Source organism: Odocoileus virginianus, unplaced genomic scaffold (assembly GCF_023699985.2).
Source record: "Odocoileus virginianus isolate 20LAN1187 ecotype Illinois unplaced genomic scaffold, Ovbor_1.2 Unplaced_Scaffold_16, whole genome shotgun sequence".
Classification (NCBI taxonomy): domain Eukaryota; kingdom Metazoa; phylum Chordata; class Mammalia; order Artiodactyla; family Cervidae; genus Odocoileus; species Odocoileus virginianus.
Window position 1 is genome coordinate 430,258 of NW_027224278.1, and position 22,581 is coordinate 452,838.

Sequence of the window (22,581 nt, forward strand, 5' to 3'; positions counted from 1 at the left end):
TGGTGGCTCAGTGGTAAAGAACCCACCTGCAATTCAGGAGACACAGGTTCAGTCATTGGGTCAGGAAGATCCCCTGGAGAAGGGAATGGCAACCCACTCCAGTATTCTTGCCTGGAGAATTTCGTGGACAGAGGAGCCTGGTGGGCTACAGTCCATGTTGTCACAAAGAGTTGGACATGACTGAGCAACTAACACTTTGTTTTCCATGTAGGTTACATGGTAGTAAATGCCAAAATAAACTAGTTTCCACAAATAGTTTATGAATTCAGGATATACCTAACTTTTTCTTAATTTTTCCAATATTTCTAGGCTGTGTGGTTTGTATATACATTTTTACAAGTTGTTGCAAATCTCCAAAAAAGTGGACCCATGCAGTGCAAACCTGTGTTGTTCAAGGATCAACTGTACTTCAGTCATAAAACAAGCATCTTACTTAATGGGGAATGACTATAAATCTTTTCACTAAAATGAGCAACAGGCATCAATATTTTCTACCTACTACTAGTATTAAACTTCATGGTAGAAATTATTCAAGAGAAATAAGAGGCATAAGAACTAGAAAAGAAGTAAAATGACCTCTGTTTACATATGATATGAGAGTATACCTTTAAAATTGTAGAGCAGGGGTCAGAAAACTGGGCCCACAAGCCAAATTCACCCACTGCCTACTTTTGCATCTTTTAATAGTTGGAAAAATAAAAGAATATTTTGTGAAATGTGAAAACTATACAAAATTAAAATTTCAGTACCCATAAATACAGTTTTAGTGGAACATAAGCACACTGATATGTTTACAGTTTGACTATAGGTGCTTTCATGCTACAATAACAGCTGAGTAGCTGTAGCAGAGACCAGGTTTGATGCTCTTATTACTCAGCACTGCAGCACAGCACACTGCAAAGCACAGTGACAGTTATAACTATAGCATTTCCAGTGCCACACATGCCATGTGTGTGGCACACTCTATAGCAGGCCACTTAATTTTCTTTATTACCCATCATGTCAAAATCCAAACAAAATGAAAACAGAAAAGTGGAGTTCAAATGTTGTGCTCTTAAAGCACAGTGTAGTGTGGATTAATTTGTTATCAAAATAGATGGCAAAGTAGTGTGTTTGTTATCTCCTGAGACTATAGCTTCGCTAAAAGAGTCCAACATACACTGACATCATCAGACTAAGCACTTGTCACAATATTCTTAACTCGTGGGAAAGCAACAGTCAGAAAACTTAGATTTAAATTGAAATATAACAACATAATCTCATCGCAAAAATAGAAAAAGGCCAAAATGAAAACAAACTAGCGAGTGGCATTGGCCAAACAGGGTTAAGGAAGAAAGGAATTGGCAACAGTAACTCTGGGAAATCTTGCTTTCACTGGAAAATATAAAACTAAAGACAAAAGAAACTGTATGTAAACACTATATCTAGTTGGCAAATTTGTTTCTCAAGGGAATATGGTGAAACAATATTGAAACAGCCATATATGTATACTAGGACTGAAAAGTAAGGAAATGGATGCTGGATGAAAGAAACCAAGTTTTTCATTGTCTGAGAAAAGTTACAAATAAAAAAAGGGGGAGGTTACAATGTATCATGTGGCACTGGATTAGATTCAGAGACATCAGTATGTACTTATATTTAGATTAATATAGAGACAGATGAATAAATACAAAAACTAGATAGGTGTATACACACGAGTAACTCCTAGCTCTGTCCAGGAGCAATGGTACCCCAGTAGCAACAAATACACCCAGTAGCAAGATACTAGTTTCACATTCTTCTCCAAAGAAAAGAACCAGGATTTATTGGAGAAGTGTTGGGGCAGGGACAAATATAAAATGAGCCTAGAGCATTCTGTAGAATCAGAAAGTGAGGAAGTGCTCAAAAAAACAAAATATGAGTGTATGGCAAATGGACAGAGGAGTCAATGTGAAAGAACTCCCAAAGTTGGAACAATTTGAGGAACAAAAACAAACGCTATTGTATTGAATTATAGCCCAAAGTATAAAATAAATATACATGATTCCATACGAATACAAATAAATAAATACATAGAGAAGAGGCAGACCTCCCATACAGAAGAATCCCAAATAGTTTATGAGCTAGTCCCCTCTCAAGGAAGCGGAGCTTAACTCCCCAGTCCTAGAGTGACTTGCTTCCAAAGAGTATGAAAGTGGGGGTGGGGGGAGTAACTTTACAGTGGAGAAGCTAACAAACACTACCTCAAAACAAGTGTATTTTTCAGGGTTCTCCAGAAAAAAAATAAAACAGACACAATAAGATAAATACAGATATATGCTCACACAGTTTATTGAAGCTGAGAAATTCCACAAACTACCACCTGCAAGCTGGAGAACCAGCAAAGCTGGTCGTACAATTCCCCTGTGAATCCTCCTGCAATCTGAGAGACCTGGCTTTGATCCCAGGGTTGGAAGATCCCCTGGAGAAGGGAAAGGCTACCCACTCCAGTATTCTGGCCTGGAGAATTCCATGGACTGTATAGTCCATGGGGTCTCAAAGAGTTGGACATGACTGAGCGACTTTCACTTCACTTCACTGAAGTAGGAGGTCCTGACTGGTAAAACCGTCAGAGGCTGAAAGCCCTAGAACCATGACCTCCAACACACAAACGCAGGCAAAGATAGGTGTCCCTGCTCAAGAAGAAAGGAAATTGGCACTTCTTTTGACTTTTTATTCTAATTGGGCACTCAAAGGGTTGAATGATGCCCACCATGTTGGTGAGGGCGAATCTTTACTCAGTTTACCATTTAAATACAACCAAAACATTTTCATAGTGACACGCAGAAATAATGTTTTACCACATTTTTTGCATCGCTTATCCCCGTCAACTTGACACATAAAATTATCCATCGCAATTCCACCCCTTTTCCACTTGGCACTTACACACATTACTTTAGATCATACTTAATCTCCAAGTAAAGACAACAACAGATCTTAATTCCATCTATTAATAACATGATATAAGTATTCTACAATGCAAACTAAAACACACTCTTCCCTAGAAGAGGATGTAAAGCCTTCAGGTAATGTTACCTCTTCCCCTGGCATCCTTAACTTGAATAATATCATGGAAAGTTAACAATACTAAAATACTATGATATAAACTCAATAACCTCTATATGATACAGGTTACATAATAAAGCAATAGAAGAGTAATAAAAATAGAGATATTTTCTTAATATATGCATGTATACACACAAACATATTCATAACAAAATGAAGAGGAAATACTTGTGACAATTATAATACTGGCTTCTGTAACTGGTCACATATTCATTGCTGGTATTCATGTTTACTTTCTTTCATTACCTCTTCCATATTCCATTTGCCTTCATCAAGCACCTCAACTGATTGTGGTTCTCTAGCTGGTAGGATGACTTCATTCCTCTAGGATATGGGCCATTGGTAATCCTGCCTGAATTGGGTTATTATAGCTTTCCTTTGACTTTAATTATAGGGCATGGTAAGTGATACTCAGAGACACCCTAAGGGATGTCCCATAATCCAGACATGGTCTTCCTTACCTTCAGGGTGGAGCAGCAGTTCAATTTCCTGTGGTGGTCAGGAGCTATCACCCCAGCCAGCACAGGAACTCTGTTCCTTGCTTGTTGATTCAGAGGCATGAGAAGCCCAAAGAGGTTGAGTGATAATTTTAACTTCTGGTTCAATGGAATCATTGTGGTGTTTCCTCATGGAAGCAGCCTCCCCTGGGAACTAAGACCTCGAGGCCAGTGGAGCAGAATGCTGCAGAGACAGGAAGCAGAGCTTTTTCTCGTGGGACACTGGCAGTAATGGAGACTGGTGCTGCCCCCATCTCCAGCCCCTGATGCCCGCACCCGCGAATCATGGCTGCTAGAGAAACAGCTCCGTACACCGAATACTGGGTAAGAGCGTATACAGCCTTGTGTGCACAACCTTGTGTACACAGCCTTCTAGAGAGAGACCCTGGCCCTGCCTCAGAGGTGTCACCACCCAGCTGACATGCCAACCGAGCCTGAAAGAGGGCCTGCCACCCTTCTACCCACCAAGCCAGCTCCTTCATGCTGGAGGGTAACACCAGTCAATTCCATGGGCTGGGGCCCATTGCTGCAATTCCTGTGCTGTGAAGTGACTTCCTTCATCAGAATAGTAACGCCTGGAAGGCCGTGAAGCCAGACGAGGTGTTATGTGAGGCCACGGAGGGCAGTTTGGGCAGAAGCCTTGTGTGCAGAGGAGGCAAATCTGTGGCCACACTGAGTGTCCATTGCAGTAAGGACAAAACTCTTCACTGCCTTTTCCACAAGGGAAGGGGTCCTAATGCTAACCTGCCACCAGGGAGCTGGATGATCAATCAGGGGATTGGTATCATGCTGGGCGTCAGTACTGGTCTCTGTTGCTGGCCGACTGGGCACTCAGCAGTGACCATAGCTGGGTTTAACTTGATGACTGGGCACCCAAGCACGTATCACCTCCAAACCTGCTACCATGAACACTTCCTGTGGCAAACAGGACACTTTGTGACTGGGGAAAGAGGCCAGCTGGAATCCACAAAACTGGATCATCCTATCTACTTGATTATTAACATCCTCCTCCTCTGAAGTTACTCTTTGGTGAATGGTCACATGGGACACACAAATCTTCACATTTTTGCCCATTCAGAGAGGTCTATCCACATACTTCTTCCCCAAATTATTTTGTTGCCAATTTTCCAATCATATTCCTCCCAAGTCCCTGATCGTCCAGCTAAACCATTGGCCAGAGCCCATGACCTAGTATATCACCACACATCTAGCCAGTTCTCCTCCCAAGCAAACAGCCAGGTGCACTCCTTTAAGTTCTGGGAGGATTTCCTTTCACCATCTCCTTCAGAAAGGCTCCAGAGAGAGGCTCTTGTGCTGCAGCTGTTCACATGTAGGTGGTGCCTGTATATCATGCAGAACTATTTATAAACCAGGCCCAAGTGTTTTCTTGCTCTGACAACTGATCATAGAGAACACTGAACAAGGCCACAGGTGCAAGCTGGGGTAGAGAAAGTAGTGTAACAGAAATAGGGACTGTGAGAATTTGGACCACTTCCTTTGGATGATGGAGTAATGCTGTGTACCCCCAAATTTTGGCTTGGTGGGTCAGACATCACCCAGTTTATGATGGGCAGCTCAAGTTACATGGCAACCTGGTGGCCCATTGCTAAGCATTCAGCCTCTACAAAGGTCTGCTATCTGGCCAATAGCTGTTCCTCAAAAGAAGAGTAGTCATCTAGAAAAGATGGCAAGGCCTTATTCCAAAACCCAGTATTGTCCTATCAAAGGCTCCAAACACCAGCCCCATGTGCCACTGACACTTTCAAGCAGTACTAGGTCTGCTTAATCATATGGTGCAAGGACCTCTTGCCAAGCCTTCTCTGGTTCTGAGTGCTACTCAAAATTAGCAGTTTTTGAGTTACTCGGAAATGCCTAGAATAACCAACCAAATGAGGAATGTTACCTCCAAAATCCAACGTGGCCCACTAGGTGTTGTGCTTCTCTTTTGGTTGTAGTAGTTGCCAGATGCAACAACATATCCCTCACCTTAAAAGGGATGTCTCCACATGTCCTACCCTGGACCTATAGTTATTCCACCAAGAGAGAAGAGCCCTGAATTTTAGTTGGATTTATTCCCACCTCATGCATGTAGATATCTTATCAGTAAGTCAAGAAAAGTTGAAGAAGGAAATGGCAACCCACTCCAGTATCCTTGCCTGGAAAATCCCATGGACAGAGGAGCCCTGGTGAGCTGCAGTCTATGGGGTCGCAAAGAGTTAGGCACAACTGAGCAACTAACACTTTCACTTTCAGAGAAGATGCTACTTATTGCTCACTAGGTCCAATTAGCATAACATCATCAATGTATTGTAATGAACCAGTGTGATACTTCAGGGAAGGAGAAGGTGGTCAACATTGCTGCAAACTAAACGATTACGTAGGGATGGAGAGATAATATATCCCTAAGGGAGGTATACTGCAGTTCTTGCAAGCTGAAAACAAACTGCATGTGGTGGGACTTAGGGACAGATATGGAGAAAAAGTCGTTTGTTAGCTAAGTAGCTCCAATCAGGTAGCACTGTAATTGCTGTTGTTTAGTCACTAAGTTGTGTCTGACTGTTTGTGACCCCTTAGGCTGTAACACACCAGGCTTCCCTGTCTTCTACTATCTACAGAAGTTTGTTCAAACTCATGTGCATTGAGTCAGTGATGCTACCTAACCATCTCATCCTCTGCCACCCTCTTCTCCTGCCCTCAGCCTTTCCCAGCACCAGGGTCTCTTCTAGTGAGTTTGCTCTTCCCATCAGGTGGCCAAAACACTGGAGTTTCAGTTTCAGCATCAGTAATTCTAATGAATCAGTTCAGTTCAGTCGCTCAGTCATGTCTGACTCTGCAACCCCATGGACTGCAGCATGCCAGGCCTCCCTGTCCATCACCAACTCCCAAAGTTTACTCAAACTCATGTCCATTGAGTCAGTGATGCCATCCAACCATCTCATCCTCTGTCATCCCCTTCTCCTCCTGCCCCCAATCCCTCCCAGCATCAGGGTCTTTTCCAATGAGTCAGTTCTTCACATCAGGTGGCCAAAGTATTGGAGTTTCAGCTTCAGCATCAGTCCTTCCAATGAACACTCAGGACTGATCTCCTTTAGGATGGACTGGTTTGATCTCCTTGCAGTCCAAGGAACTCTCAAGAGTCTTCTCCAACACCACAGTTCAAAAGCATCAATTCTTTGGAGCTCAGGGCTTTCTTTATAGTCCAACTCTCACATCCATATATGACTACTGGAAAAACCATAGCTTTGACTAGATGGACTTTTGTTGGCAAAGTAATGTCTCTGCTTTTTAATATGCTGTCTAGGTTGGTCATAGCTTTTCTTCCAAGGAGCAAGTGTCTTTTAATTTCATGGCTGCAGTCTAGTGAATATTCAGAGTTTATTTCCTGTAGAATTCAATTGTCTGATATCCGTGTAGTCCAAAACACTCTCAAGAGTCTTCTCCAGCAACATAATTTGAAAGCATCAATTCTTCAGCACTCAGCCTTCTTATGGTCCAACTCTCACATCCGTACATGACTATTGGAAAAACCATAGCTTTGACTATACCGACCTTTGTCGGCAAAGTGATATCTCTGCTTTTTAATACATTGTCTCAGCAATATGTGAACCATGAACTCTCAAATGTTTAAGCTGGTTTTAGACAAGGCAGAGGAACCAGAAATCAAATTGCCAACATCTGCTGGATTCATTGAAAAATCGAGAGTTTCAGAAAAACATCTATTTCTGCTTTATTGACTATGCCAAAGTCTTTGTGTGGATCACAATAAACTGTGGAAAATTCTTCAAGAGATGGGAATAATACCAGACTACCTGACCTGCCTCTTGAGAAACCTGTATGCAGGTCAGGAAGCAACAGTTAGAACTTGACATGGAACAGACTGGTTGCAAGTAGGAAAAGGAGTGCGTCAAGGCTGTATATTGTCACCCTGCTTATTTAACTAACATGCAGAGTACATCAGGAGAAATGCTGGGTGGAGGAAGCACAAGGTGGAATCAAGATTGCTGGGGAAAATATCAGTAACCTCTCAGATATGCAGATGCCACCACCCTTATGGCAGAAACTGAAGAGGAACTAAAAAGCCTCTTGATGAAAGTGAAATCAGTTCAGTTCAGTTCAGTCGCTCAATCATGTCCGACTCTTTGCGACCTCATGAATCGCAGCACGCCAGGCCTCCCTGTCCATCACCAACTCCCGGAGTTTACTCAAACTCATGTCCATTGAGTCAGTGATGCCATCCAGCCATCTCATCCTCTGTCGTCCCCTTCTCCTCCTGCCCCCAATCCCTCCCAGCATCAGGGTCTTTTCCAATGAGTCAACTCTTCACATCAGGTGGCCAAAGTATTGGAGTTTCAGCTTCAGCATCAGTCCTTCCAATGAACACCCAGGACTGATCTCCTTCAGGATGGACTGGTTGGATCTCCTTGCAGTCCAAGGGACTCTCAAGAATCTTCTCCAACACCACAGTTCAAAAGCATCAATTTTTTGGCTCTCAGCTTTCTTTATAGTCCAACTCTCACATCCATGCATGACCACTGGAAAAACCATAGCCTTGACTAGATGGACCTTTGTTGGCAAAGTAATGTCTCTGCTTTTTAATATGCTATCTAGGTTGGTCATAACTTTCCTTCCAAGGAGTAAGCGTCTTTTAATTTCATGTCTGCAATCATCATCTGCGGTGATTTTGGAGCCCAGAAAAATAAAGTCAGCCACTGTTTCCCCATCTATTTGCCATGAAGTGATGGGACCGGTTGCTGGATGTTGAGCTTTAAGCCAACTTTTTCACTCTCCTATAGAAAAGGCAGAGGAACCAGAAATCAAATTGCCAACATCCACTGGATCATCTGAGTCAGTCTGTTGTTCCATGTCTGGTTCTAACTGTTGCTTCTTGACCTGCATACAGGTTTCTCAGGAGACAGGTAAGGTGGTCTGGTATTCCCATCTCTTTAAGAATTTTCCACAGTTTGCTGTGATCCACACAGTCTGTGGTTTTCCTCTATTTGCATGGTTCATTTAATAAGTTTTCCTTATCTCTTCTTGCTATTCTCTGGAACTCTGCATTCAGTTGGGTATATCTTTCCCTTTCTCCTTTGCCTTTTGCTTGTCTTCTTTTCTCATATTTGTAAAACCTCCTCAGACAACCACTTCACCTTCTTGCATTCTTTTTTGGGGGGATAGTTTTGGTCACTGCCTCCTGTACAATGTTATGAACCTCCATCCATAGTTCTTCAGGCACTCTGTCTACCACATCTAATCCCTTGAATCTATTCATCACCTCCACTGTATAATCATAAGGGATTTGATTTAGGTTAGGGGCTTCCCAGGTGGCTCCGAGGTAAAACCATTGCCTGCAATGTGGGAGACCCAGGTTTGATCCCTGGGTCAGGAAAATCCCCTGGAGAAGGAAATAGCAACCCACTGCAGTACTCTTGCCTGGAAAATTCCTTGGGCTACAATCCATGGGGTCGCAAAGAGTCGGACATGACTCAGCGACTTCACTTTCACTTTTTTCATATCTGAATGGCCTATTGGTTTTCCCTACATTGTTCAACTTATGCCTAATTTTGCAATAAGAAGCTCATGATCTGAGCCACAGTCAGCTCCATGTCTTGTTTTTGCTGACTATACAGAGTTTCTGCATCTTTAGCTGCAAAAAATATAATGAATTTAATTTCAGTATTGACCATCTGATGATGTCAATGTGTAGAGTCATCTCATGTGTTGTTGGAAGAGGGTGGTTTCTATGACCAGTGTGTTCTCTTGACAAAATTCTCTTTGCTTTTGCCGTGCTTCATCTTGTACACTAAGGCCAAATTTGCCTGTTATTCTAGGTGTCTTTTGAGTTTCCTACTTTTGCATTCCAATCCCCTATGATGAAAAGGACATCTTTTTTTGGTGTTAGTTCTAGAAGGTGTTGTAGGTCTTCATAGAACCAGTCAACTTCAGCTTCTTTGGCATCAGTGGTTGGGGCATAGACTTGGATTACTGTGATGTTGAATGGTTTGCCTTGGAAATGAACTGAGATCATTCTGTCATTTTTGAGATTGCACCCAAGTACTGCATTTCAGACTCTTTTGTTGACTATGAGGGCTACTCCATTTCTTCTAAGGGATTCTTGCCCACAGTAGTAGATATAATGGTCATCTGAATTAAATTCACCCATTCCTGTTCATTTTAGTTCACTGATTCCTAAGATGTCAGATGTTTTCTCTTGCCATCTCCTGCTTGACCACATGCAATGTAAATTGATTCATGGACCTCACCTTCCTATGCAATATTGTTCCTAGCCATATTGTTCTTTACAGCATCAGACTTTACTTTCACCACCAGACACATCCACAACTGAGTGTTGTTTCTGCTTTGGCCCAGCCACTTCATTCTTTCTGGAGCTATTAGTAATTGCCCTCCACTCTTCCCCAGTAGCATATTGGACACCTTCCAACCTGGGGGGCTCATCTTCCAGTGTCATATCTTTTTGCCTTTTCCTATAGTCCATGGAGTTCTTGAGGCAAGAATACTGGAGTGGGTTGTCATTTCCTTTACCGGTGGACCACAATATGTCAGAACTCTCCAATATGACTGATCCGTCTTCAGTGGGCCTGCATGGGGTGGATCATAGCTTCATTGAGTTATGCAAGTGCCTTCACCATACAAGGCTGTGATCCATGAAGGGGGCAGGTAGCATGGCACTGGAGATGTCAATTTGCTCAAGCAATTAAACTACATAGGTACATCACCTGAAATTGAAATTACCACCTGGTCAAGCTAATGAAAACCCACTCTCATTCTCCAAGACCATCTGTTTTCTGCACAGGCCAAATAGGCTACTTTAATGGGGATGTGGAGAAAATCATCACTCCTGCATGTTTGTAGCCCTTGATGGTACTGCAAATCACTGAAATCCACTCAGGTATGTGCAACAATTTGGTTTACTATATTTCTAGATAGAGGCAATTCTAATTGCTTCCATGCCAAAATAGCCCTCACTCTGCAGGTCAGGGAGCAGATGAGTTGTGGACTCTGCCAGCTGCTGAATATGTCTATCCTATTTTGCATTCCAGAACTGTATAGATAAGCACAGGATTGGTTTGGGTTCACACTTGACCCAATGGAGATGGCCCTAAGCTAAAATTTCATTGATCCCTTGACCTAAAATAAGCTCCTACTATGACTGATGGACCATAATGACACTTGGGGCATCTTGGAATTAGTGTGAGATCAGAGCCAGTGTCCAATAGGCCCCAAAAGGTATTCTCCTAATTCAAAATCACACTCACTAAAAACCTCTAGGTCCCTTTCAGGAAGGCCAGGAAACAGACTAACAATATATACTTTGGGACAGTGTACCAAGGCATGATGGACACCTACTTCTGGATTTCAAAACTTACTCCAAAACTACAGCTATCAGAACTGTGTAGTACTAGCATAAGGATAGACACATAGATCAGTGGAATACAATTAAGAGTCTGGAAATAAACCCATAAGTGTATTCATGGGCATACATCCCAAAGAGTTGAAAACAGGCATTCACACAGAACCCCATGGAGGAATGTCCACCACAGTAGGCACAAGGGAGAAGTTATCCAAATGTCCGTCCACTGCTGAGTGGATACAAAACACGTGTGGTCTAGCCATACAGTGGAATACTATTCAGCCAGGAAAAGGAAAGAAGTGCTGACTTGTGCCACCACGGGCATGGGCCCTATGCTCAGTGACAGCAGCCAGACACAGAAGGCCACCTATTTATTGTATGCCTCCACCTCTAGGAAGTCGACAGAACAGGCCAAGGGCTGTGGACAGGAACCTGATGAGTGCTTGCCTGAGGACTATGGGGGTGCGGTGGGGGAAACTGCAGGAGGGGGCAGTGGGAAGTGAGTGCCTGGCCGGTTCAGGGGCTTCTCTTTGTGGTGGTGCCAATGTTCTAAACACAGTGGTGATGGTGGCCCAGCACCGCCAGTGTACACTTGGTGCCACTGGGTGGTCTGCTGCCTTCTCTGTACAAAGGTCTCCTCCCGTGGAAAGGGAGCGTTCTGACAAAGAGAGGGTCCAATGGGCAGGGTGAGCAGGGTCCTGCCAGCGCCATGTCTTTGCAGGCCCAGGCCTGCGGGGGTGGGGGTGGGGTGGGGGGCATGGGAAATCGGTGATCTCAGGGAGTCTGCCTGTCACAGACTGTGCGCCCCGACCAATGAGGGGCCGGCCCACAGTTGCTCGGATACAGAGTCGAGGTCTGAGAGTACCAGTTGCCTTGAGAGGATGGGACCAGCTGACTCATCCCGCCGCATCTCATCCCACCGCACCTCATCCCACTGCACCGCAAAGCAAGGCCTCGGAGACAGCGGGCTCAACGGTCAGCATGCCAAGGAAAAGGGGCCGTCGAAGGTCGTCTGGCCGCTCCCACACCGCCCTTGTCTTGCTGTCTTTCTCCATGAGCTACATGAAGTGCCTCCCGCGGGAAGGCCACTACTCCCAGCGCCTGAGCTCTTCCGCACCCATCTTCCTAGCAGCCATCACACAGCACCTGACTGCCAAGGTCCTGGAGCTGGCAGGCAATGAGGTCCAGAACAGTGGTCAGAGGTGCATCACCCCAGAGCTGGTGGGCATGGCGGTCTAACACAATGCTCTGCTCAGCAGCTCTTTTGGGATGACAACCATCACCCTGGTGGCCCCAGCCCAGCACCAGCTGCTCAACCACACCTGGGTCTTGAGTCCCGGGTGTCCGGCGCCTGGATGGGCCTCCCATCGGCTGTCGGGCGCCAGGCCTGCTCACTGACTGACCACACAGCCCGGTGCCTCAGGCCCAGTCATGTCAAATCAATCAAAGTGTTTCAAGACATCCGTGTGTGTGCTTCAATCACTTGGCCTGGGAAGTGGTTGTGTAACACCTCTCCTTGGAGAGGTGGGGGTCGGGTGTCTGGCTGGAGCAGACGGGGAGTGTTGTGGGTACAGATGGAGTAGGGGATGGCAGGCAGAGAGGAGCGGTCGCCCATGGTGACAGCGCATGCAGTGGCCCTGGTGGGAGAGGCTGGCTGTGCCAGGGTTGCGGTGGAGTGGGGTCTGGGGGGAGGCCGGGGAAAGAAGGCTCCCCGTTGGCTCTGAGCAAGTAGGAGGCAGGCCAAGTCCCCAGAGGAACCGGGGTCCTGGTGGTGACACTCAAGATTGAGAGGGCGGCATCGTGGTAGGGTGAAGGTGCCAAGGTGACCGACCGCCCCGAGGCGTGGGATGCAGGGATGGTGGACAGTGTGCTTGAGAGGGGTTCCCATGGGGGCAGGGGCCTAGACCGCAAGACTGCGGCGGGGTGGCGATGGAGTGTACAGGACACAAACCTCAATTATGCAAAGTTGGAAGCAGGATCACGCGGGGTCACCAGATAACTTTTTGGTCGTGTGCCTTTAGAGATTCCAGGAGATGCTCTGCTTGGCAACCTGCGGGAGCAAGCTGTCACCTAGCAACAGCCGGCTCCCAGCCATGGCTGGCCCAGCACCCTTCATTTGCATACGGCGCCGGCAGCCAATCACGGCCCAACTTCCGCGCCCGCTCTTTTGCATATCACGCCGCGCCGGCGCCGTCCCGCTGTGGGCTTGAGCCGGACGCAGGGCACGTCGCCGGTAGCCGCCTGGTTGCGTCAGCGCGCCTGCAAGCAGCGGGGCGGCGAAGATGGCGGCTTCCGCGGCCGGCCTGGGCGGCGGCGGCGCGGGCCCGGGGCCTGAGCCGGGAGATTTCCTGGCGCGCTACCGCCAGGTATCCAACAAACTCAAGAAGCGGTTCCTGCGGAAACCGAACGTGGCGGAGGCCGGCGAGCAGTTCGCCCAGCTCGGCCGCGAGCTGCGCGCCCAGGAGTGTCTGCCGTACGCAGCCTGGTGCCAGCTGGCGGTGGCGCGCTGCCAACAGGCGCTCTTCCACGGGCCTGGCGAAGCGCTGGCGCTGACCGAGGCCGCGCGCCTCTTTCTGCGGCAGGAGCGCGACGCGCGCCAACGCCTGGCCTGCCCCGCCGCCGCCGGGGAGGCCCTGCAGGCCGCCGCCGCCGCGCTGGGCGCCGCCGTGCGTCTGCACCTGGAGCTCGGGCAGCCGGCCGCGGCCGCCGCACTCTGCCTTGAGCTGGCGGCCGCCCTGCGTGACCTGGGCCAGCCGGCCGCTGCTGCCGGCCACTTCCAGCGCGCCGCGCAGCTGCAGCTGCCCCAGCTGCCCCTAGCCGCCTTGCAGGCGCTTGGCCACGCCGCGTCCTGCCAGCTGCTGGCGCGGGACTACAGCGGCGCGCTGGCGCTCTTCACGCGCATGCAGCGCCTGGCGCGGGAGCTTGGCGGCCCCCCGCCGCAGCCCCCGCCGCCCCTGCAGCCCGCCGCCCCCGCGGCCCTAGCCCCGCCGCTCCCTCCCGGCGCTGGGCCGCCGGCTACCGCCGCCCCGGCCGCGCTGGGTGCCTTCGCCGACGTACTGGTCCGCTGCGAGGTGTCCCGCGTGCTGCTTCTGCTGCTCCTGCAGCCGCCGCCCGCCAAGCTCCTGCCGGAGCACGCGCACACCCTGGAGAAGTATGCCTGGGAGGCCTTCGACGGCCACGGGCAGGACAGCAGCGGCCCGCTGCCCGAGGAGCTGTTCCTGCTGCTGCAGTCCTTGGTCATGGCCACGCACGAGAAGGACACGGAGGCCGTTAAGTCGCTACAGGTGGAGATGTGGCCCCTGCTGAGCGCCGAGCAGAACCACCTCCTGCACCTCGTTCTGCAGGAAACCGTCTCGCCGTCGGGCCAGGGGATCTGATGAATCCCTGACGGGAACCCAGCCACGCTGTGTCTGTTCCCGAAACTCACGCACCGGCCTGCGCGTTTGCGGGAGCATGAAAGACCTTGATCCCAGCGCTTCTGCCTCTGCAGTGTATCTTACTTGTCTTGCCACCGGAGGAATGTTGTTTACTAAAGTCACCTTGTTTCCATAACAGTGTCAGGAAAAAAAAAAAAAAAAAACATAGAATCGGAAGACACAGCTTACCTCACCAGGAATTTCAGCATAAACTTGAAAATCCCTTGGGTCCCTTTCACCCAATTGTCCCCTCACCCCGCTTCCCCCCGCCCCCAGAAGGCTTGCCTTTCCCTACATCCTTGTTTCACACAGGATTTATTTGCGTATCTCTGGCTTGGAACTCTAGCTGCATGTTTTTCATGGTGAAGCTGATTCCTTAGCATATTCAGATGTCTGCCTTCGTGATCGCCCAGTTCCTCCTTTGTTTCATGCGCCTCATACGTTGGAATCGTATTCAGTCCTCTGCGGTTGTCACTACAGCCCTCAATCTATGATAAAGCCTTTCTGACACTCCTGACTTGTGGTTTAGATTGATCTCCTCTGTAAAATGGGAATAGCTTATCTACCTGTCAGAAGGCAGAAGCACAAACAGTTCCCTTTTAGATCCGAGGTGGATTCATTCACTCGAAATGGACACTGTGCCTATGAATCTACAGAGATCATTTGTGATATGGTCCTTAGCTGCAATGCATTTGTCTTCAATGCAAAAGGGGTGGACCTCGGAGTAGGGGTGAGGGTGGGGTGAGCTCCAGTGCCAGAAAGTGTCAGATGTGCCCTGGAGTTTTCATTTGTGGTTGTTCCGAGAGGTCCGGGTAATCCACACGGGCAAGTTTTACTTGTAGTATGGACCCTTCTACAAATCTTCCTTTAACTCAAATATATAAAATTAGCATGCTTCTTTGGTCTAGCGTGATCACATATATGTCAGACTGTGCCCTTGGTCCCCAAAAGCAGGATGATGTTCCATTTTTAAACACAATTTCTGGTCCAAATGATACATGCAAACTGACTTAACTGTATTCTCAAATTTTCTTTAGTGTTGAGTGTGATGACAAGAGCTCTTCAGAATATATTCTCATTCTCAGCCATTGAGTTTTGGAAAATGCATCCTTGAGGCTGAGGTTGTAGACAGCAGTAATCTTTTGGGTTGAGATTTAAGCACTCAGTTTGGGAATCTATCTTGCTTTTGCATATTTGGTGGGGAGGGGGAATATGTGGAGTGTTGTATGAGATAAGTGCCCCCAAATGGGTCGGACTTTATGGTATTTTTTGTACCTCTATTTCAGCAGTGTGGAAGCAGTGGCTAAGCAAGTATAGGGGAGCCGTTTGGAGACAGATACAGGCACCTCTCCTGTGCTCTCACGTGGCTGCCAGGAAGGGGCCTTCCAAGCCCTGAAAGCCCAGTCCAACTTATTGCCAAGGTGGTGAGGGTGCATGCTCCCTTGTGCGTTTGCTTTTTCTGGGACACTCAGCCCTGGCTGCCTCCCTTATCGTCCTTAGGACAAGAATGCTTAGGAATGAATTATGGAGTGTGCCTGGTGAGAGCATTTGGATTTGGGCACAAGGGAAAACCTCCTTAGAGGCTTGCTTAGAGTGGGTGGGGGAAGGGATTCCCAAAGATGCTGGTATTGGGTATACAAGCAGTGTTCAACTTCTCCAGAGAAAGGAAAACAACAGAATCAATCTGTTAAAAAACAAGAAAGCATACCCAGGGACTTTCCTGGTGGTCCAGTGGCTAAGACACTGAGTTCCCAGTATAGGGGACCCAGATGTGATCCTTGGTCGGAGAATTAGGTCCCACATACCACACCATGCCTCAGTGAAGATCTAAGATCCCACATACTGCAACTAACACCTGGTATAGCTAAGCAAATAAATATAAATATTTTTTAAAAGAATAGCCAGGAAATCACTAAAAAGGAAAAACTATAAGGGAAAAATAGTTTGATAAGATATTAAAATACACAATCAGGACTTCCCTGGTGGCCCATTGGTTTAGAATCTGCCCCACAATGTAGGGGACGTGGGTAAAAACCCTGGTTGGGAAATTAAGATCCCACACACTGAGGGGCAGCTAAGCCCGCCTGCCACAATGAAAGATTCAAAATGCTGCAACTAAGACCCAAGACAGTAAATTTTTAAAAAATGCTTCACAAGTCCAACTTTAAGTATAAAAAATAAAATATACAATAAGGCATCTTTAGGTAAAACAGTGGGGTAGTGGTGTAGCAATAGACAAACACACCTGTGGAGTGAATAGCATGTCAAAAAGTAGACCCAGATACACATAAAGAGTTTAAGATAAAGATAACATCTCAAATCTCTAGATAAATGATGGACATTTTAATAAATGGTTCTGGGACAACTGAAAAGCTATTTATTAAAAAAAATTAAGTAGATGCATATCTCACTCCATACACAAAAATAAACTCCAAATATATAGGGGTCTAAATATTAAAAAATAAAATTATACAAGCATCAGGAGAAAATATTAGAAAATTCTTCTGTAGCCTTAGTGAAGAGAAATACTTTCTAACTGCAATTTTAAACCAGATGTAATAAAAATTGGTAAATTTGACTTCATTAAAATTTTTTAAAATCAAGAACTTTTACATGGTTAAAAAACACCATAAAGTAAAAAGACAGCAAACTGAGAAAATATTTACCACATATAATGCAGAGTAATAGCTAATATTTCTAAAATAGATTCACTTTATTATTTTACATGTTTTTTCCATTGGGATTTTGATCCTTTGTCCCTCAATTTTAAATATTATATATATATATATATATAATATATAATTGTATATATATAATATAATATTATATATATATGCTTGTTTATATTGAAGAAACAGAAAGGTAAAGCCAGAAACAAAATTGGTTGGCTACAAGGGAGGAAAGGGGAAAGTTTTTTATTTTTAATAATGTTGACTTTTGTAATCATGTTAATGGTTTTATATTAAAATATAAAATAAAACCAACAATGATAGGACAATAATTCTAGAACTAAATGAAAATGAACAGTTAAGTTCAACTATACTTCAAATAATTAACAAATGTATTCAAGGAAAAAGAAAAAACTTAATGCCAGTATGTTTTAATACAGTTCTTTAGCTAAATATTCTCTACCTAAAAAGAATTCAGAATATATCAATAATATCTTGAACTATTCTTAGCAGACTTGCTTTTTGTAAGTTTTTTTTAACTCTGAAGAAAAAAAAACTCTACTGATGAGCATATTTGAGACTGGGCCTAGTAGTTGCCAATGGGAAGAAGTAAAAGTCTGTAAACAAGTCAATATATTTTTCAAAAGAGTAATATATTAAAATTTCTTAGTGAGATTTTAAGCTTTTAGAATATGTGAAATGAATGTCTCCTGCAAACAGCAAATGGAAAAACACATACCAAAACCCATAAAAAAATTTTATTAAAAAGCAAAAATCTGTCATATTTGAACCAAGGACACTCCCTCCCTTCCCACCTGCCCCCTACCGAGACTCAGCACTCCGCTTCAGATTGCAATCACTTTCTCTTCCCTTGACTTGTAGTCAGAGGGCTTTCTTCCTGGGAGGAGCAGTATGCCATTATGTCTCATCCTGATGCCAGCTGTGTGCTGATGAGGCTGAATCCCAGGCGAGTGTGGTTGAGAAATGAAAGTTCCCTTCTTCCACTCAGTTCCCACTTACCAGACTGAGGGTGCACCTTGGGTGCCATGGTTTGAGAAGACTGCAGTCCTGATCATCTTGTTCTTTCTCTGGCTCATGAGTTGGTGGTTCCACTTCAGGCGGATGCCCCCTTCCAAATGTTCAAGTCCTAGAGCACTAGTGTCACTCAGAAGTTTTCCATTGTCCCCAACCCCAGTTCCAGAGCCCTGGCTCACAGATTTTACCCAAAAGGAGATACAGATCCCCCCCAAAAAAAACAAACAAACAAAAAAACAGATAGCTCTTATTCTCTTCCCAGAGGAACTGATTATATTTACAACAGACTATGGAGAAATTCAAACCTAAGGACAGTCTCAAGAACAATGGAGGTTGTAGTGAAAGACAGTGAAACGAGTGGATTTAATGAAAATGCAGACTTATCAGCCAGTTAGGAGCTTTCCTGGGGTCAGAACAAATAACAAGCATGAACTCAGAAACTATTCTTCAAAGAAGCCACAATTTGGTTGAATTCCTTTGAAGAACAATTTATGCTCCCAAGGCTTTGATGAAAACAAAGAGTAAGTAATCAGGTGGCAATTCATGGACTTTTAACAGCTGGATGTGGTCAAGCAAAGAGAATCCTGCCAATATCACTGTCATTCCAGGGTAATAGGTCAGAGACTTAACAATGTGTGGGGCAAGGGTGGGGGAGCTTGGGGATAGACTTTACTGGTATAATCCACCTAGCCACTAAATAATAATAAACAATAACCAATCCTGGGGTGGGTAATGGACCAATACTCAAGAGTTACTACAATATATTGTCTAAAATGGCTAGCCTCCAACAAAAATTATGAGACGTACAAAGAAGAAAATATGGTTCGTACACTGGGAGGAAAAAGTAGGCAATGCAAACTGCCTGAAATAGAAAGTAGATGTTAGATTTAATAGAAAGACTTCAAAGTCGTCCTTACAAATATGTTCACAAAACTAAAGGAAAGCATTTTTTAAAAAGTAAAAGATATGGTGGCAATGTCATATCAAATATAGAATATCCATATGAGATAGGAAGAAGAACCAAAAGGAAATTCTCAAGTTGAAAAGTACAATAACTGAAATAAGTAATTCACTAGAAGGGCTCAGCAGATTTCAACTAGAAGAAGAAAGAGCTAGCAGACTTGAAGACAGTTCAATAAAGATTATGCAAGGAGAAAATAGGACAGATAAAGAATGGAGAAAATTGAACAGAGTCTCTGAGAAATGTGGGACACCATCAAGTGTACCAACATAGGAGTAATGAGAAGAGAGAGAGAAAAGAGTAGAAAAAATGTCCAAAGAAATAATATCAGAACACTCCCTAAATTTATTGAAAACCAATAACCTACACATCCAAGAAACTCAATGAACTTCTAGTAGGATAAAGATAATGAGATTCCCAAACAGATGCATCATAATAAAAGTTCTGAAAGTCAAATATATAATAAAAGTCATAGAGAAAATCTTGAATGTAACAAGAAAAAAAATGATTCATCTCTTAAAAGGGAACTCCAATAAGATTAACAGTCAACTTCTGGGGGGAAAAATGCGTTTGGATAACATATTCAATGTGATAAAGTAAAAAATGTAAACCAGCAATCCCATATTCAGCAAATCTATCTTTCAAAAAAGGAAAGCAAATAAAGACATTTACAAAGTAAACAAACAAGCACTGAGTGAATTTGTTGCTAGCAGACCTGCCTTACAAGAAATACTGATGAAAGTTCTTCACGCTGAAAGCAGGTGACTGCAGATGGCAGTTCAAACACACATACACACACAAAACAGCACCAGAAAGGTGTTTATGTAATTATAAAAGACAGCATAATTGTAAACTTTTGTTCTTTTCTGTTAACTTATTTTTTAAATGAACAAAATAATATGTGTAATACATATAATAATATGTAAAATACATACAATAGTATGTATATGGTGCACTGTTGGGTCTGTAACATAAAATGTAATATATTTCCCAAAAGTAATGCAAAAGAAGTGGGTGGGAGTCAAGCTATACTGAGTTACAGAAATGACTACAGTTGGCAAAGCAATAATTATTACAACGCATTGTTGAATTTGTAATATTAATAGACATAATAGGTATAATAGTAGTATCATTAAAGAGAAAATGGAATAGAGCTAAATAGGAATAATGTTACTATATGTTATATAAAATATAAATATGTATATATGTGGAATAAGGTAGTATAGATCTGAAGGTGATTCTGGTAAACTAAGATGTATTTGGCAAACCCTAGAGCAACCACTAAAAAAAAAAACTCAAAAATATATTTTAAAAAATCATTTACAAACTTACAATGTTACATTATAAAATATTCACTTAATTCAAAAAAGGTAATAAAGATCAGCTGCTATCCTTATGGGATATTTGTTATTTGTTGTTTTTCTCTTGCTGCTTTTAATATATGCTCCTTGTGTTTGAACTTTCTTAATTTGATGAATATGTGTCTTGGGGTGTTTTGCCTTGGGTTTATCCTGTTTGGGACTCTCTGGGTTTCTTGGACTTGGGTGATTATTTCCTTCCCCATTTTAGGGAAGTTTTCAACTATTATCTCCTCAAGTATTTTCTCATGGTCTTTCTTTTTGTCTTCTTCTTCTGGGACTCCTATGATTCGAATGTTGGGGCATTTAACATTGTCCCAGAGGTCTCTGAGGTTGTCCTCATTTCTTTTAATTTTTTTTTTTTTCCTCTCCTCTCTGGTTTCATTTATTTCTACCATTCTATCTTCTACCTCACTTATCCTATCTTCTGCCTCTGTTATTCTACTGTTGGTTCCCTCCAGAGTGTTTTTGATCTCATTTATTGCATTATTCATTATATATTGACTCTTTTATTTCTTCTATGTCCTTGTTAAACCTTTCTTGCATCTTCTCGATCCTTGTCTCCAGGCTATTTATCTGTAAATCCATTTTTTTTTTTCAAGATTTTGGATCATTTTCCCTATCATTATTCGGAATTCTTTATCAGGTAGATTCCCTATCTCGTCCTCTTTTGTTTGGTTTGGTGGGCATTTATCCTGTTCCTTTACCTGCTGGGTATTTCTCTGCCTTTTCATCTTGTTTATATTGCTGTGTTTGGGGTGGCCTTTCTGTATTCTGGCAGTTTGTGGTTCCTCTTTATTGTGGAGGTTCCTTGCTGTGGGTGGGGTTGGACAGGTAGCTTGTCAAGGTTTCCTGGTTAAGGGAACAGCTGATCTTTCAATAGAAACTCTTCAGGCCAGAAGGCAATGGCAGGACATACTTAAAGTGATGAAAGAAAAAACCTACAACCCAGATTACCATACCCAGCAAGGATCTCATTCAAATATGAAGGAGAAATCAAAAGCTTTACAGACAAGCAAAAGCTGAGAGAATTCAGCACCACCAAACTAGCTCTTCAACAAATGCTAAAGGATCTTCTCTAGACAGGAAATACAGAAAAGGTGTATAAACTCGAACCCAAAACAACAAAGTAAATGGCAATGGGATCATACTTATCAATAATTACCTTAAATGTAAATGGGTTGAATGCCCCAACCAAAAGACAAAACTGGCTGAATGGATACAAAAACAAGACCCCTATATATGTTGTCTACAAGAGACCCACCTCGAAACAAGGGACACATACAGACTGAAAGTGAAGGGCTGGAAAAAGATATTCCATACAAATAGAGACCAAAAGAAAGCAGGAGTAGCAATACTCATATCAGATAAAATAGACTTTAAAACAAAGGCAGTGAAAAGAGACAAAGATGGGCACTACATAATGATCAAAGGATCAATCCAAGAAGACATAACAATCATAAATATATATGCACCCAACATAGGAGCACTGCAATATGTAAGACAAATGCTAACAAGTATGAAAGGGGAAATTAACAATAACACAATAATAGTGGGAGACTTTAATACCCCACTCACACCTATGGATAGATCAACTAAACAGAAAATTAACAAGGAAACACAAACTTTAAATGATACAATAGACCAGTTAGACCTAATTGATATCTATAGGACATTTCACCCCAAACAATGAATTTCACCTTTTTCTCAAGTGCAAACGGAACCTTCTCCAGGATAGATCACATCCTGGGCCATAAATCTAGCCTTGGTAAATTCAAAAAAATTGAAATCATTCCAGTCATCTTTTCTGACCACAATGCAGTAAGATTAGATGTCAATTACAGGAGAAAAACTATTAAAAATTCCAACATATGGAGGCTGAACAACACGCTGCTGAATAACCAACAAATCACAGAAGAAATCAAAATATGCATAGAAATGAATGAAAATGAAAACACAACAACCCAAAACCTATGGGACACTGTAAAAGCAGTGCTAAGGGGAAGGTTCATAGCAATACAGGCTTACCTCAAGAAACAAGAAAAAAGTCAAATAAATAACCTAACTCTACACCTAAAGCAACTTGAAAAGGAAGAAATTATGAACCCCAGGGTTAGTAGAAGGAAAGAAATCTTAAAAATTAGGGCAGAAATAAATGCAAAAGAAACAAAAGAGACCATAGCAAAAATCAA

At 43.8% G+C, this 22,581-nt stretch overlaps 1 protein-coding gene across 1 annotated transcript; it reads left to right on the forward strand.

The window, feature by feature from the left end:
• The first annotated feature begins 13,146 nt into the window (after positions 1-13,146).
• Positions 13,147-15,263, forward strand: LOC110134866 (40-kDa huntingtin-associated protein). The gene has a single exon (XM_070462891.1). The coding sequence runs from the start codon at positions 13,233-13,235 to the stop codon at positions 14,325-14,327; it is 1,095 nt and encodes a 364-aa protein (XP_070318992.1). The 5' UTR covers positions 13,147-13,232; the 3' UTR covers positions 14,328-15,263.
• Positions 15,264-22,581: the final 7,318 nt, after the last annotated feature.

Excerpts from the sequence above, each read along its gene's own strand:
- LOC110134866 (XM_070462891.1), top strand. The coding sequence starts at position 13,233 with ATGGCGGCTTCCGCGGCCGGCCTGGGCGGCGGCGGCGCGGGCCCGGGG.